The sequence below is a fragment of the Chelmon rostratus genome, chromosome 14, assembly GCF_017976325.1.
Source record: "Chelmon rostratus isolate fCheRos1 chromosome 14, fCheRos1.pri, whole genome shotgun sequence".
Classification (NCBI taxonomy): Eukaryota; Metazoa; Chordata; class Actinopteri; order Chaetodontiformes; family Chaetodontidae; genus Chelmon; species Chelmon rostratus.
Genome location: NC_055671.1, coordinates 16,890,542 through 16,905,855, shown reverse-complemented (window position 1 = coordinate 16,905,855; position 15,314 = coordinate 16,890,542). Strand labels below are relative to the sequence as shown.

General features: G+C 40.7%; 2 protein-coding genes across 2 annotated transcripts; both read left to right on the top strand.

Annotated features, from left to right (window-relative positions):
* Nucleotides 1–783: 783 nt before the first annotated feature.
* endou2 (endonuclease, polyU-specific 2) lies at nucleotides 784–4,845 on the top strand. Its single transcript, XM_041952897.1, has 6 exons — nucleotides 784–885; nucleotides 1,148–1,259; nucleotides 2,257–2,378; nucleotides 3,073–3,185; nucleotides 3,480–3,633; nucleotides 4,522–4,845. Exons 1-6 carry the CDS (start codon nucleotides 784–786, stop codon nucleotides 4,774–4,776), a joined length of 858 nt encoding a protein of 285 aa, XP_041808831.1. The 3' UTR covers nucleotides 4,777–4,845.
* A 611-nt stretch (nucleotides 4,846–5,456) lies between these two features.
* On the top strand, nucleotides 5,457–12,923 carry LOC121616997 (NEDD4 family-interacting protein 1-like). The gene is made up of 7 exons (XM_041951941.1): nucleotides 5,457–5,626; nucleotides 7,291–7,378; nucleotides 8,228–8,358; nucleotides 10,614–10,701; nucleotides 10,797–10,921; nucleotides 11,216–11,282; nucleotides 11,804–12,923. The coding sequence occupies exons 1-7, from the start codon at nucleotides 5,597–5,599 to the stop codon at nucleotides 11,905–11,907; spliced, it is 633 nt and encodes a 210-aa protein (XP_041807875.1). The 5' UTR covers nucleotides 5,457–5,596; the 3' UTR covers nucleotides 11,908–12,923.
* Nucleotides 12,924–15,314: the final 2,391 nt, after the last annotated feature.

Genomic DNA, 15,314 nt, shown 5'->3' with positions numbered 1-15,314 from the left:
AGTGCTGACCTAAGCAAGCAAGGCGTAGTTAAATATGAATGAATGAATGAAGTTTTATTATTGTCTCATGCTCACAACTATGCCCTGGCCACATGGGCCTACGAAACATTTCAAAGCAAAGCCCAAAATGAAGGAAACCAATTTTAATCATTTTTGCAGTCAGATTTCAGATCTTCCTGTCTACAATAAAATTCATAAATCACAGACAAAACATGCATAATACATGAGAAATTAGAAAAAATGCAAATTAAATCATCTATTTTACCTTTTATTTTCCAGGCTTTAGACAAAAAGCTAGCTGCCTTTAACAGTAAAATTAATTGTTCACCAGAATACTTTTGATAAGCTGTTTCATGGAACATGAACACATACTTACAGTAAATCAGTATGTACTGTACAAAAAAAAAGAAAAATCACAGAGCTCACCCACGTTTTCCTCCCAATAGTTTTCGAATTTGGCAATCTTGATACCTAGAAAAAAAAAAAACAGCTGTTTTCAAAAGTGCAAAGAGTTTTGGCTTCTAAATAATCAACACCTTGTTGAGTTGTTGAAGGAAAATCTTTGCATTAATAAACTTATTTTTTGAAACCCTTGCCCTGTGACACAGACGTATTACGTGCTCTTTGCTCATTGTGAAGGAAAAGTGCATCAAAATTGTACTTTACTAGCGTAAATATACTTTTTGTCATTGTCCACCGCCTCCTGTTAGAGACATATACTGAGACCAAAGCATCCACAGCTCAACCACTGCGGGACCAAGAACACAACTGAGCTATCCCATCATGATCGAGAGTGACAGAGAGCTGTCGGCCATGGTGCAGGAGCTATGGGACAACGACGTCAACAGACTCATACCTGGAAAAGACTACAGGATCTCTCTGCAGGTGCACATCCCCCCCGTGCAGCTTCCTTGTTGCCTACATGTTTAACCTTTACTCATACACATCTACACATAATTTAAGACCTTTAACAGATTTTGTGGACTGCATTGAACCATCAATAAATATCCATAGCCCGCATTTTAAGACATTAAATGACTGAATGCAAAACAAATGGAAGCAGACAAAAAGAGCATGTTAAGATTTTTTTGGTAAAACAGACAGAAGTCAAATCTTGGTTGTTGAAGTGGTTGTCTTCCTGCTACAGGGCAAAGCTGGAGACAGCATGGCCATCAACAATGATGACAACAACGATGGCGCAGGATATCCTCTGTTTACATATGTCGATGAGAACATTTTCAAAAAGGAGACTTTTTTGGGTAAGTGCATGAGGGTAGGGAAACATTTTTGAGGAGTAAACAGAGTTGTTTTTGCGTGCAAGATGCAAAATCGCCATCATTGGACTTGATTTCAGTCAAAAGTGAGTTATCTTTCTTCATGATGAGACAGCCTACAACTGGATTTTCTGGATGGGGAACGAGCTACTGCTTCTAACACAACTGAGCGTCAGAAAATGTTGGAATTGACGTGGTCTTTTCACACATTCCACTGCACCGTCTGCCAGTTTGTTACGATCCTCCCCGTCGCCTCCCTTCAGAGTGAAGCTTTTTCATCTACTCCTAATCTCCTTATGACGAACAGTGGCATGTTGCATAAGCACAGAGCATGCAGAGTTCACTGCACTGGGCGCAGAAAGATGCTCCTCTGCAACCACCTGCTCCTCCTTCACATCTTCCTCCGCATGATAACTGCTGAAGCACGTTTCCCTCCGGCACCTTTTGCCTAGTGACGTTTTCACAGATTTTTGTTGTGCAGCATGTTGCTGAAAGCTGTATAGGGAGTTGTGTTATTTAATAGTTGGTATTCAGAGTTCACCCTGAGGCTTCTGTCCCATTGAAAAAGGAGTATTCCCCCCTCCTTGCTATTTTTGTACTTAGGTTGTCTAGTATCTAGAAATCTACCTTACTGCCCATCACTGCTCACTGGAGCTACTGAATTTATTCATGCCAAATGTATGAAAGCAGACACACAAATCTCAGTTTTGAGACTTTCTCTCTATTATTATCCAAATTTTGTCAATCACTTGTAAAGCACTTTGAACTGCATTGGATTTGTTGAAATGGTGCCACATAAATAATATGATTTGATTGATTGATATGCTCTAGTTTTGCTTAGTCTGCATAACTGTCATTATCGCCATGTTTGTAGGACTGGACAGCACCTAAACATATTACCTGTTTTGAAAAAATGACACCATATTTTATCCCAGACGGAACAAAATCACTTTTTGAAGAGCATCTCTGTTTGTGTCTGCAGCTTTCATCTCTCTGCTGGATAACTATGAGAGTGACACTGGTGAACCAGAAATTGTCACCCCCGAGGAGGTGGCAGAGAACCACAAGTTCCTGGACTCCATCATTCAGACTCCTACTATGAAGGTACCTGTGGGGACCTTTGGATGTAAACTTGTGAAGGCCCATTTCTACTAAAATAAATGAGAACTAACTAGGAGTTGCACAGTTGGTTAAATATTAATATAATACAATTGAACAGACTCTGGGAAAGACTAAATTAGTACTTTTATTACTCATAAGCGTGTTAGGTTAAATCTGGTCCACCTTCTCAATGGTTCTGAATGTTCTAGATGTTGTTCTATGTGTGTAACCCAGCATTAAGCAGTCTGGTAATTTGATAGGTCTGCAGCCATGCTAACGGCTCTGAGAGCTTGTGCTAATGTCAGCATGCTAACATGTTCACAGTGACAATACTAACATGCTGATGTTTAGCAGGTATAATGTTAACCTTGAACACCACCTTAGTTTAGCGTGTTAGCGTGTTTTCTATTTAGCACTAAACACAAAGTACCACTGAGGCCAGTTTAGCTTGTAGCTCTTGATATATTTCACAGCATAAATGTAAACTTTGACTTGCTGGTGGCACTAGAGGTAAAGTCAGGGGATCTTCTGGGGACCATTAATGTACAAACTATTGTGCCGATCCATTCAATCATCGTTCAGTGTGGACCGAAGTGTCGGGCCACCCAACTGATACTGCCATCCTGTGAGCCACGCCGCTAGCATGGCTAAACATGTAAACCACAACATTTTATCGGAACTTCCTGTTTGTCTGCAGATAGCTCATAAATACCTGGTAGAGAAGCACCTCTCTCCGGCGAATGAGACAGAATTCAAGGAGCAGCTGTACAGGATCTGGTTTGAACTTTATGCGCGCAGAGGCTCCAGCAGGTGGGTGAAAATCTGGCACAGCGCTTAAACTACGTCAGCCGTGGAATCTGGCGCTTTGATGGTAAAACATTCTGAGAAACTGCCTGTGTGGCTCATCCAGTCAGCATCACCATGACTGTAGAACTACACGAAAACTATTTGTTGTACGTTCAGGCTGGAAACAGACACTGAGCACCACATGTTGTCCAAATGGCACATGACTTATGACAGCTAATGCAAATCTCCTAAGTTAAAGAGACAATGATATTTCAGACGAAACAAATGACGATGTGGTGTGTCTCTGGCTCCCGCCAGGCCGGACTCCTCAGGGTTTGAACACGTGTTTGTCGGAGAGACGAGAGGAGGGCGGACTGTCATCGGCTTTCACAACTGGATCCAGCTCTACCTGCAAGAAAAGTTAGGACACATCGATTACAAAGGCTACAGCGTCAATGCAAATTCACCCCAGGTGAGATGCTGTGTGCTTCTTGCTTTAACTAAGATGGAACAAAATGGAGCAAGATTTCTAAGTTTCAGGCAGTTACATGATATAGATCCTCCTTTTTCCCTATCAACAGCCAACTTCTAAAATGTCCCCTTCACACATTCCTCACCCATATATCTGACAAATCTCTCATCTCTCTCTCGCTATCTCTCATCTCCTCTATTCCCCCTAGTTGAGTTGCACTGTCTGCAGTCTTGCTTTCAGCATCGTTGTTGCACACTTATGAGAAACCTCACATCCTGCCACGACCAACTTTGTTCTCTCGCCTTTTGAGCAGCTCTCTGCATTCTGTCTTTCCAACCTGAGCACACGCTCTGGGCCTGTTGATCATGCCTATGTTGAATTATAGGCATTATCCAGGCTAACGTTCAGTAAGCTAATGAACACAAAATTTATATGATCTGTGCACACGTTGTTAACATGAAATCTTTACTCATCTCTCTCAATAGACGAAGAAAATAGATGAAAGGTGATGATAGCAAGAAAAAAGAGAGAGAGGTCTCACACCATTACTTTCAGGTCTACTTCCAGAGATCAGCACCTCACTTCAAACCTTGGTGCCTGTTACTAAGTCAGAATTACGAGATAATGAGTTAGACTGATGAGATACTAAATCATAACTATACGATAAGTCAACGATTTTGACTTACTAATCAATTATTATGAGATACATACATACATACATAGATATACTGATAGTTACATGATGCCACCTCAAACTGAGTCTGTTTCAATCTCACATCTTCAGCATTTTCTGTCCATCCTTCCTCCTCTCCTCAGACTGAAGAGAAGCTGCTCTTGTCAAACACTCCTCTCTTTCATCACTTGCCATTTCTCTTTCTCTCCCTGCAGCCCGACGAGAACAAACACATCCTGGCGCTACAGTTCAGCTGGAAGAACGGTATAAAACCCAAGGGCAGCATCTTCATCGGTGTCAGTCCTGAGTTCGAGTTCGCCCTCTACACCCTCTGTTTTCTCACCTCACCCAACGAGCGTGTCAAAGTCCAGTTCAGTTTCTACGATGTGGAGATTGTTTGCCACCACTACAACCAAAAGCACATAGGCACCACATACCCTGTGCTCCTTAAGTACCGGAAGCTGGAGTAACTTGACGAGATATCAGTTTGAGATTTAACTTCTCCGACTCTTGAGCTTACATTCAAAGTGTCACAGGAATTGTTGTTTTTAGATAAAGATACAATAAAACCTTACAAGACCCAGTTACATTTGTTTTAGTTTTTCTTGCATGATGATGCCTATTCTGAGACTGTGTTTAAGAATATTTAAGATGATGCATATATGAGACATACATATATGAGACCTGTATATGTATATAGACAGATATATATGATATATAGATGGATAATTTTGTTGGTAAAGTGTTCATAATGTAATAATTTTCATGGTTGTTTCACTTTATTTCAAGTGGGGGCGGTAGAGGGTTTGTTGTGGCCAATGACGTCAATCGCTTGGCGAGCAAGACCTGCGTCAAGTTACCAAGAAAGAAGAAGCAACTGGTCGGTTCTGGCTTCATAATAAAAGCAATGGAAATGTGTGGGGGTTTTTTATAAAAAAAAATATGAGTTCTATGACAGTTCTTCGTGGATAAGAAAATGTTGGATAAACCCGTTATTAATGGTACATGGTTTTATTTCTTCACTAAAAATAATATATTTGCAACGCTGCTGTCTGTGACCCTGAACCAATAATGCTTTTATTTTAAAATGTAAAAAGGAAGCCTTGTGATTTGTGCTGACCAATACTATGACTTGACGGCAGTGTGAGCACCGAGCAGTCGAGGGACGAGCAGGGTTTCATTGTGGCGAGGGTTGAGTTTACAGTTTGTACTGTTATATAATTTCATTTTGTTGGGTGTCTCGGCGGCGTAAACCTTCTCCGTCGCTGATTACTAGCCGTTCGAATCGGAATGGCCGAACCGAGCGCCCGATATCAGCAGGTATGAGAAAACCATCAGTTAATAGGTAGCTAGCACGTTAAAGATTTAACATAATACTTTAACATCAGCTGTAACGCTATACTGTTAACACTGTAACGCTGACTTAAGGAAGCTCACCCTCACCCGGGTGTGTTGGTGTCGCCCTCCTGAAAATAACGGTTTCCTGGATGTCATTGTTGTCAATGTCTTTTTATACGATTAACCTCGTCATTTTCTTCGATTGAAGCTGGCTTTGAATAGCACGCTAACTAGCTAACGTTATACTAATGCTAGCGTTTCCTGGTTAGCTGTTTAGTCCAAGCTAACGTCACATGAATGTGAACTTGATTGTCCGTTTTGGCGTTTTGTCTCTAATTGTTTGTGGCTGTCTAGCGTTGAGTCATGGCAGGAAGGCTATGTGCCAGCTAGTTAGCATTTTTGAATACTAACGTAAAAAAGGAAACTGTTACTTAATTTAACTAGCACTTCTCGACGGTTGTATGCTAACTTAAATGTCTGTGCAGTACATGGCCAACAGTAGTGGGTGTGTTCGCTTGTCATTTAGCTTAAATGCTAAATCCGACAGCTAACCTACTTAGCTAGGTTGTGGTAGGGCAGACAGGGCTTATTATTACATCTTGGTTATTTCCTGGAAACAATTATTTTACTTGCCACTTCTCAAAGAGGAACACTGGGAGAATTGTTCGCAGTGACATAGTTACCTTTTTAAAACCATTTTTTGTTGAGCAGTTGTTATTTTACAGAGGAATTTCCTTGATATAATTCCTATACCTTTAACCCAAGTAGAGCTGCAACAATATTAATTCATGTGTTGTCAACTATTAAATCAATGACCAACTATTTTGGTAGTCAATTAATTGGTTTGAGTGATTTTTTTTTTAAAGAAAACAATCTCTTAAATGTCAGTATTTTCTGGTTTCTTCACTCCTGTATGACAACAAACTGAATGTATTTTTGTTGTGGACAAAACAAGACATTTAAGGATATCATCGCAGACTTTGGGAAACACTTCTGACATTTTATAGACCAGACAACTAATTGATTAATTGATAAAATAAGTGACAGATTAATTAGCAATGAAAAAAAATGTTATGTAAATTCGGCCTAAATTCAACATTAATTTACTATTCGGAAATTATGAGTCCTCCCTATATGTTGAAGCATGCCTGTGGACAAATTAAATATTTCTGCATGTTACGTGATGTGACTAAAATGCTTCCTCGGTTACAGTAGCGAGTAATTGAAGTTCATTTTTTGGAATTCGAGTTAGGTGTAGCTGAGTCTGGCCTCTGTGTCTGAAATGACAGATAAAACCTTGATTAAGTGTTTTTGATCGATTGCCCTGCTCACAGGTTTCCTACTTTTAAGGAGAGAACTGAGAAACACATTGCGGTCATTTCCTCTGTATAATGTTCATATGCTCTTGAAAAACTTCTTTGATGTGGTCCTGGTTTCCATTCCTCTTATCTGGTCATTTTATTGATGCTCAGTTTGTGAGTTCTTTTAAATAGGCCAGGTTATTGAAATAATCATTCAGCACTGCATAGGAAGTGTGAAGCTTCTTTATTGAAAAGCGTGTGTTTCAAGTGAAGCGCAACCATTGTGGCCACCAGTGCAGTGTAACCTTAAATAAACCAGGAAGTGGTTTCTCCTCCTGTCCACAGCTGCCCAATGAGGAGGAACCAGAAGGGGGTCCACAGGTTGCAGCTGACGCTCCACCCCCATACAGCAGCATTGCAGTGGACAATGTTGGTAAGGCCATCACTCATCCAGATGTTTCCCTGTTGCTGAGGTCATTTGCAGTGGTGGCGTATTGGGGAATTGTATTTGTGTTGGTCTGCGCAGTATGGGCTTTTGATACTGATATCTTTATAACTGCAGTATACTCTTGACAGCTCCAAAAGGATAAACACTTTTACAGGTATAGGCAACAAATAAGCCAGAAGTCAGCGCATCCTTCATGGGTGTCCTGATGACGTTTTTTTTTGGCTCAGATCTTGATCCGAGTTCACAAACATAGGAATATTTTGTACATTGCTCTTTGCTAATAAGAAAGGAGAGATATCCATGACTATATCTTTTATAGTCAAAAACCTCATAATTGTTTTAGTAACTGATGCCTTTATCATAAAACTGGATGTAAGGCCAACCACACAAGTTTCACGCTTTGAAGAAGAGCTGGTTGTGTTCAGAGGGCCTCTTACTTAGCTATAATAGTTGACTCATATCAATCAAAAAGAACCACACCTTCTTGGTTAAATTACCACTATAGATGCAATCAAACATTTGGTCAGTGACCGAAATCTCACACAATGGAGATTTATCTTGTTTGTATAAATAGCATTTTAATTGTAATCTAGTGTCAGTGAGTCAGCTGTCGGTGGGGATGGAAAGTTTAGAGATCCTCCCAAAGTCTCAAGCTTGTTTCTACTTCCAGAGCTGCTTCAGTGATTAAACACAGGAACAAGAACATGTTAGATAGTGCCTTTACTTTTGGTAATGAAAGTAAACACAAAATGCAGTTGTCAAAATAAGAAATAAGATTTTGTATCACTAATACTTCCGCCTTTGTGTGCACTTTCTTGGTGCTTTCTCCTTCAGCCTACTTTGACTATAAGGAAGACGGGGCTCTCCCCAAGCCTCCATCATACAACGTAGCCACTACGCTACCTTCCTATGATGAAGCAGAAAGAACCAAGGCTGAGACAACTGTTCCCCTGGTAACTGGAAGAGTGAGTGTCTCACTTTTTTTTCCTTTTTGCCTGAGGTTCATATTCAGTATGTAAACTACGTGCACACACATTAAAACTGTACCTTGTGCTCAAACACTTCCTGCATTGTCTGCAAGGCAGGAAGTGCTTAGCGCCCTGCTATGGAAAGTTTTTTGTCGTCAGTACTCTGTATGACTATGTCTCTTTGTCTTTCCTACACAAACTGCTGTCTTCTTTGTTGCTGGTTTGATCAACAACAGAACATGTATTATCGCTCCTATTAAAGGACGTTTAGTAATGTTTTAGCAAATAATGGCCACAGTCTGTCTCACATGTGCTCACAGGTGCTTATCTTGTTCTCCCAGTGTCCCCTGAACTACCGTCTGTGTACTTGGCACCAGAGTTTGCTCTCGCTAAGTAAATATCAGTGCTGCATTTGAAACATAGAGGGAGCTTCAGACTCAAACATTTTGTGCAGTCTACTGATGCACACAATTTTGGACAGGTATTTAACCTGGTAATGGAGGTTAGCTATAGAAACCAATGTTTCCAGTAGTACTTTGAGTATGTTTTACAGCTAGGTACTGTTAGCTCAGACAGTGCTACTCCCTCACATCAGTTTTGTCCGTGGTGATGAAGATATGGATGGTCAGTGTAGAATTAAGAAATCTTGGGTGGACATAATAAACATTGTTTTGATATGTTCATTTTGTCGATTTTCAATTTTCTTTCAAAAAAATTATGTGAGTTTCTGATGTTATAGTTCTTTATGTCTGCAACTACATGTTTAATGTAATGTTTTATATCTTTAATGCCTTGATTGCTTTGGGAAACTTAAGTGTTCTTGTATACGCACAAAACATTTGTATCTGGGAGCCCTTTGCTTTTGAGTTATTATGTAGTTGTCCTTTTTTTTTATAAAGGGCAAAGCACACCTCAACTCCTACAACGTGCCATTAAACTTGTATTTAATGCGTGACGGACTGTAAAGGACACCAATAATGTTACCTCCCGTGTGCAGGCCTGTCATGAGCAGCTCATACAGGAAAGCCATCTCTGAGTTTCTCTGTCTCTGTCTCTGTCAGCAGCAGCAGACACTCATACATTCCTGATGTGCCTTTAAGGGACCAGTGTGTAAGATTTAAGGGGATCTGTTGGCAGAGATGGGATATAATATTCATAGTTATGTTGTCATTAGCGTATAATCACCTGAAAATAAAAAATTGTTGTATCTATAGAGCGAGCAGGTCCTCTTCCATGGAATCCACCATGTTGCACCACTGTGTATCTACAGTAGCCCAGAACAGACAAACCAAACATTGGCTCTAGAGAAACTTTTGTGGCCACCTTACATTCTCCTACATGCGTAGAAGGGAGGGGTGAAGCGAGGTGCATTCAGTTGTTTGCAGTCATCACTGCTAGATGCCACTAAATCCTTTACACTGGTCCTTTCAAACCTGTTGTTTCTGATGAACCTTGAAAGGAAAACACATATCCAGCAAGTGAAAAATCGCTAACATCTCTGACCGTTAGTGGTCACTGTGATGCCTTACTGCATGTGGAGCCACCATGTTTGATTGTTGGTATTGTGTTTCTCTGCCACACACTGCCTTGCGCTCAGCAGCAGCCTCAACACAGAGAATGCCTGGAGACTTTTGATGATGTAATTCGCAGTTCACTGGAGGTAACTGGGAGGAGTGGGAGAGTGTATGATGACAGGAAGTGTATTTGGTCCTGGTGTGTGAAAACACAGATGTTAGTTCAGTGTATGTGTCAGTACCCCACCCGTATAGTATGTTTGTGTCTTAGCTAGTACTTAGTTGATAGTTATACAAGATCTAGTGGTTCCCCTGATGTCCTACATTTAATTTGACTGACTCCAGATCTGTGGGTAAAGTCACAATAATAGTAATTAAATTGGCTCGCTGTGTTGTGATGGTTTCATTGGTCTGCTGGTTGTTTGTGTTGTATTTACTCTCTGTTGTCAGCAAAGTTTGGTTTCCACTAGCAGGCGCTTACCCGTGCTTCATTGCAACTCACTCAGGCACTGCATTGTACCTGTAGAATTTCAAATACACCATTGTGAACTGGTTAAAATAAAACAAACTTGATCAAACTGATCGATTTGATTCAAATGGAGACTGGAAAAAGTTTGTCACAACTAAAGTAAAGCACTGGAAAGCTCTGCTACTGCTCTGTTGTGCTGTGCTGAGATTCGTTGAGTGCTTAAATAGCTTACTTTTTGTTTTGCTCTTCTGTCGCTTATTCCATCACAGGATGAAGACTTTGTGACCAGGGACGACTTTGAAGATGCTGATCAGCTGAGGATAGGAAATGACGGAATCTTCATGCTCACTTTTTTCAGTTAGTTACCTACTCGTCTCTTTCTCTTTCCGCTAATTAGTGAAATTGTTTTCTGATGACCTGAGAAAACACGCTGTTTTCCCTCCATCCTTCAGTGGCATTCCTATTCAACTGGATCGGCTTCTTCCTGTCTTTCTGTCTGACCACCTCAGCCGCCGGCCGCTATGGGGCCATCTCAGGCTTTGGCCTCTCTCTCATCAAATGGATCCTCATAGTCCGGGTACATCAAGGAGCCCACACACAAACACAGACATTACACAGCACACATACAAACACATAAAATGTGGTTTTATGTACGCACAAACAACTCAAAAGCCCCAAACACCACTCTGGTATTTTAATGTTGTTTCTGTAGTGGCTGGCTTGTTGGCGCTGCACTGTTTCCTCAAAGATGTCTTAAAAGCAGTGTTGCATTCTTCATTCACTTTAAAAATGCAGGACTCATTTGAGTGAAACCATCGCAGGCCATATTTATTCTAACCAGTCATTTCTGTCGCTCTGGTTTGGTTTCTAGTTCTCCACATACTTCCCTGGTTACTTTGATGGACAGTACTGGCTGTGGTGGGTGTTTCTGGTGTTGGGTAAGTAGCCGACCTTGAATTTAAATCAATCAAATGGGGAATCAGATGGTTTTGCCCTGCCTGTGACAGATTTCTGCTCTGTGGGCCTCCATTCTAACAGTGTTGATGTATCATACACTGTATGTTACAGAATAGTTACATCAGGATAAGGTTACTGTATAATAATTATTTCATTGATATGAACATCCAGTTCCTCCAACCCCTCACTACAGCACATAGAGGTGCAAAGTGGGAGTAGAACACCTTTTTTCCTTCACAGTAAATGCCAGTTTCTTAGTCCTTGAGCACATGTCTTTCATCGTGAGCTACCTTGCTAGTAGAGCTGTGTGGTATGACCAAAATCTTCATTTCATATCCAGATAATGATTCACATCATGATATAGGACATAGATACTTTTAAACAATGTCACGTATATGTCACGTTTCCCCATCTCCATGTTGGCTTGTGTCACATGGTCTTATAATGTTCTTCCCTTTAGCCCTTCTAGCTGTGTCTCACTGTCCCTGTGTTTGCTCTTCAGGCTTCTTGCTCTTTCTTCGAGGATTCATCAACTACGCCAGAATCCGCAAGATGGCTGACACCTTGTCCACCCTGCCCCGCACCCGAGTCCTCTTCATCTACTGAGCCTACAATGCATCAGTTTACACCATCTTTTTTTTTTCCCCTTCCAGTGAGACACTTTTATCCAACCAAAAAGGGAGAAAAGAACTTTTTTCCCCTCTGCTTGACATAATTTGGACAAAACAACATATACTGTCTCCTTTTGGTGTAAAATAGTGAATGCTGAGAAATCTGTAAAACCCTTCAATTGTTAGTGGTGAACTGTCAAGTGCTATTTGCAACTATGAAGTGTGTGATGTATTAAATTAATGCCTTATTTACTGTCTGTTGGTAGCAGCAGCATGCACTGTTCTCCCATGTAGTCACCAGGGGGCAGTCTTGCTTGTGTTATTTTTCACCAGTCTTCTTACTGATGAACTCATTTGTACAGAGAGGTGCTCTCAGCCCCAGGCTAAGTGGGTAGTTTGGGGGTTAAGGGTTATTTGCGCAGTCTGAATTAATATATTTCGAGTACCAGTTTAATGTGTATTTAACTTTTCCAACCAATATTTTTTGTCCCTTGTGAAATAGTATATAATTAAAGTATTGCAAGGCTAAGAAGGGAAAATTACTTTTTTTGAGGGGGTTCAGGGGCTGAAAAGGTTGAGGACCACATGTATGGAAGATCAGGGGCTGGGTTTACCCAGAGCATTTTTCCCCTCATGTGTTTAGGAATTGTCCATGCTAAGTCACACTGTAATCAGGAATAAGTTTCCTTATATATTACACATGTATATCAGCAGAGCGGTAACGCAGCATGATGTCCAGGGTAGCCAGGAGCAGAACTTTTTGCGCAGGCTGGGGATCACTGCCTGAATTGCCAGATGTGAGTTGGAAACCCTGCCCTATGAAGAGCAGGGGACACAGTACATTAATGCAGAACATTGATTTTCCCTTTTGACATTACAGTGAAAAAGACTATGAAGAGTCATTCTTATTATGTTTACCCTCTAGTGAAAGTGGAATGATTATTTTGTATTGCAAGAATTTTAAGTATCTGGCTTGGAGATTATGTTTGGAATTAAAGTGGGGAAAAATCAGTTTGGTGTTGAGCTATTTGTGAAAGGGTGATAAGCTTCTGGTTAAAATGTCACATGGCACAACAGCCGTTTTAGCTTTGCTAGTTATTCAGGTTGCAGGATACCACTTCCCCTCAGCTGGCTCACCACAACAACTTGAAATTATAGCGTGCTGTCATACAGTATAGGCTGACATCAGAACTCAGAGCTATTTCTGTCACCGCTGGGTTTTATTAAACTTGTTTACATACAAACATTTCAGTTCACTTGTTTCATGATGTCGCTCTCTGGGCCGTTTAAGAGCTCAAGTGTGCCTTGAATTTAGGAAAAAAGTATTTCAAAAGAATCACCAAAGAAAAAGGCTTTTCCACCCGTTCAGGATCATTAAGACATTGAGATTTGGATGTGCTGTTTTATACAAAATGTGTAAAGTGGGGAGAAGAAGAAATTTGAGAAGTTATATTCTGTCAGTGGATAATGAATTGTTTTAAACTTTGATCAAGTTTAATTTGAACTCAACCTCACCACCGTGTTCAGTATTTTAGAGTGTGGCTGGTGTGTTGAGGCTTCGGAAAGCCTTCAGCCACAGAGGAGAGGAAGCCTAGCTGACCACGATGTTCAGTTACTGACATGAGATGTGCTTTTAGCCATGCTAAATTTAACACGCAAGAGACACGTGTGCTCAAGAATCGAGGCGACCTACTGGTGGTGGCTAATAATACATTTCAGCAGCCCTTTGGAACAGGAAGTGAAGGTCACCCCACCTGGAAGACATGTCGCACCAACTGAAACAGTCTCTGGTTTCACTGGAAACTTTTACTGTCACACAGTGTCATCTCTCCACCCCACCGTGGCTGGATGTTGGCCTCTAGTGGTGCTCGGTTGATATCACATTAGCTCCATTCAGGTCATCTTTCACAGGGCACAGGGGGAGGAAGTGTCACTCTCAATTCACTGAAATGGTTACTGCATATGATTAAATTAGTCACGACAGCAGAATACAGAAGTCGAGCAAACCAGATTTTCATGCTCACATAACACTTTTTAGAGGAGGGTGAGTGTTGCGAGTGAGATTAGGTGAAGGGAGACTGAATTTGACAGCGCATACTGTTCAATGCCGGTTGACATTTTTAACAAATGTTTCTCTTCCCTGTGAACTATACATTTTCTCCGTTGTTTACCTCTGAGTTGCTGCACCACTGGTGCTTTCTGAAAATCAGATTTCCTGAAGTAATTTCTTCTTTTGCGTTGCACACTATGGAAAAATAGAAACAGCTGTGGTTCAGAAATTACAGATGTTCAGTAGCTCTGGGCTGAAAATGTGAACTTTAAACTGTCTCAGCTTTAGAAAATTCATTACTTGAGTATCTTTGACTTTGACTTTTTTTTCATTTTTGTACGTTTCTTAGATTGCGCACAGCACAAGTAGCCCGTAAAGGTGGGAGAGTAGAAAAAGACAAATGAGGCCAAGGTCATGTGCTAGACCATCAACACTGAACCACCACGTCACCAGCTGACCTTGGATAAACACACTTCATTTTGCCAGGTGTAGACGTGTTTAACCGCTGACAGTGGTTCAGCTGTAAATTTTGGCAAAGCACACAAACAACAGAATTCCTTATCACCCACATCTTCATCTTTAGTCTCAGTCCACTTGAATCCCTCTGTAACGTCATCCCTCCTCTGCTCCAGCAGGGTCACCCAGTGCAGGTGTTCTTGTTATCCAGATGTCATTCATAAAATAACTCCATTGTGCCAAGAGCTGTCTGTGTCTTGTCAGCTGCCCTCGATTTACTGAGACGGAAGTATTTCTTGGAGTAATTGATGGGAATTATGTGTGCTAGCCAAGCGCCTGCACTGCTTGCATGTTTTAGATATCAAAAGATAAGGGGAGGGTTTTTTTTGATTTATGGAGAGCCTGGGAGTGAGCCATCTTTCCGAAAAAGACATGCTTTCCTTTTCTGGTTTCTGTTAGACAGACCTTTTGTGCAGAGAAAATTTGAATTTACTTGATAAAGGCATGAGGTGTTAAGACAAGACAAAATGCCTGAATTCTGAAACAATTGAGGGACAGAGGTTGTGTTTTTTAAGGCTGTTTCAACAGGTAAATACTACATTGCAGGCTAGTTTAAAAATCTAGGTGAGAATGTACCTTTTTAACAGTAGGAAAATGGCATTATAGTAAAAATGAACATGAAATCACAGGTGTTATCAATAACTAGCAATATTTTTAGTAAGTCAGAAAGAAAACTTTAATTAATTAATTATTCACTTCAAGGAATTTGCTTTCTTGATAGAGTTACTGTAAATGAGCACACAAAGCTTCAGCCAGTTAGCTTATCTTAGCAAAAAAAAAAAAAAAAGTGTTGTTTTCCATTTTGTTTTTTTTTGTACAGATTAAATGAGATACAA

Bases quoted from the DNA above. Each gene is read 5' to 3' on its own strand.
- endou2 (XM_041952897.1), top strand. From the start codon at position 784: ATGATCGAGAGTGACAGAGAGCTGTCGGCCATGGTGCAGGAGCTATGG. The intron at 886-1,147 runs GTGCACATCCCC...TTCCTGCTACAG, and splicing joins ACTACAGGATCTCTCTGCAG to GGCAAAGCTGGAGACAGCAT. The intron at 2,379-3,072 runs GTACCTGTGGGG...GTTTGTCTGCAG, and splicing joins TTCAGACTCCTACTATGAAG to ATAGCTCATAAATACCTGGT.
- LOC121616997 (XM_041951941.1), top strand. From the start codon at position 5,597: ATGGCCGAACCGAGCGCCCGATATCAGCAG. The intron at 8,359-10,613 runs GTGAGTGTCTCA...ATTCCATCACAG, and splicing joins TTCCCCTGGTAACTGGAAGA to GATGAAGACTTTGTGACCAG. The intron at 10,702-10,796 runs GTTAGTTACCTA...TCCATCCTTCAG, and splicing joins CTTCATGCTCACTTTTTTCA to TGGCATTCCTATTCAACTGG.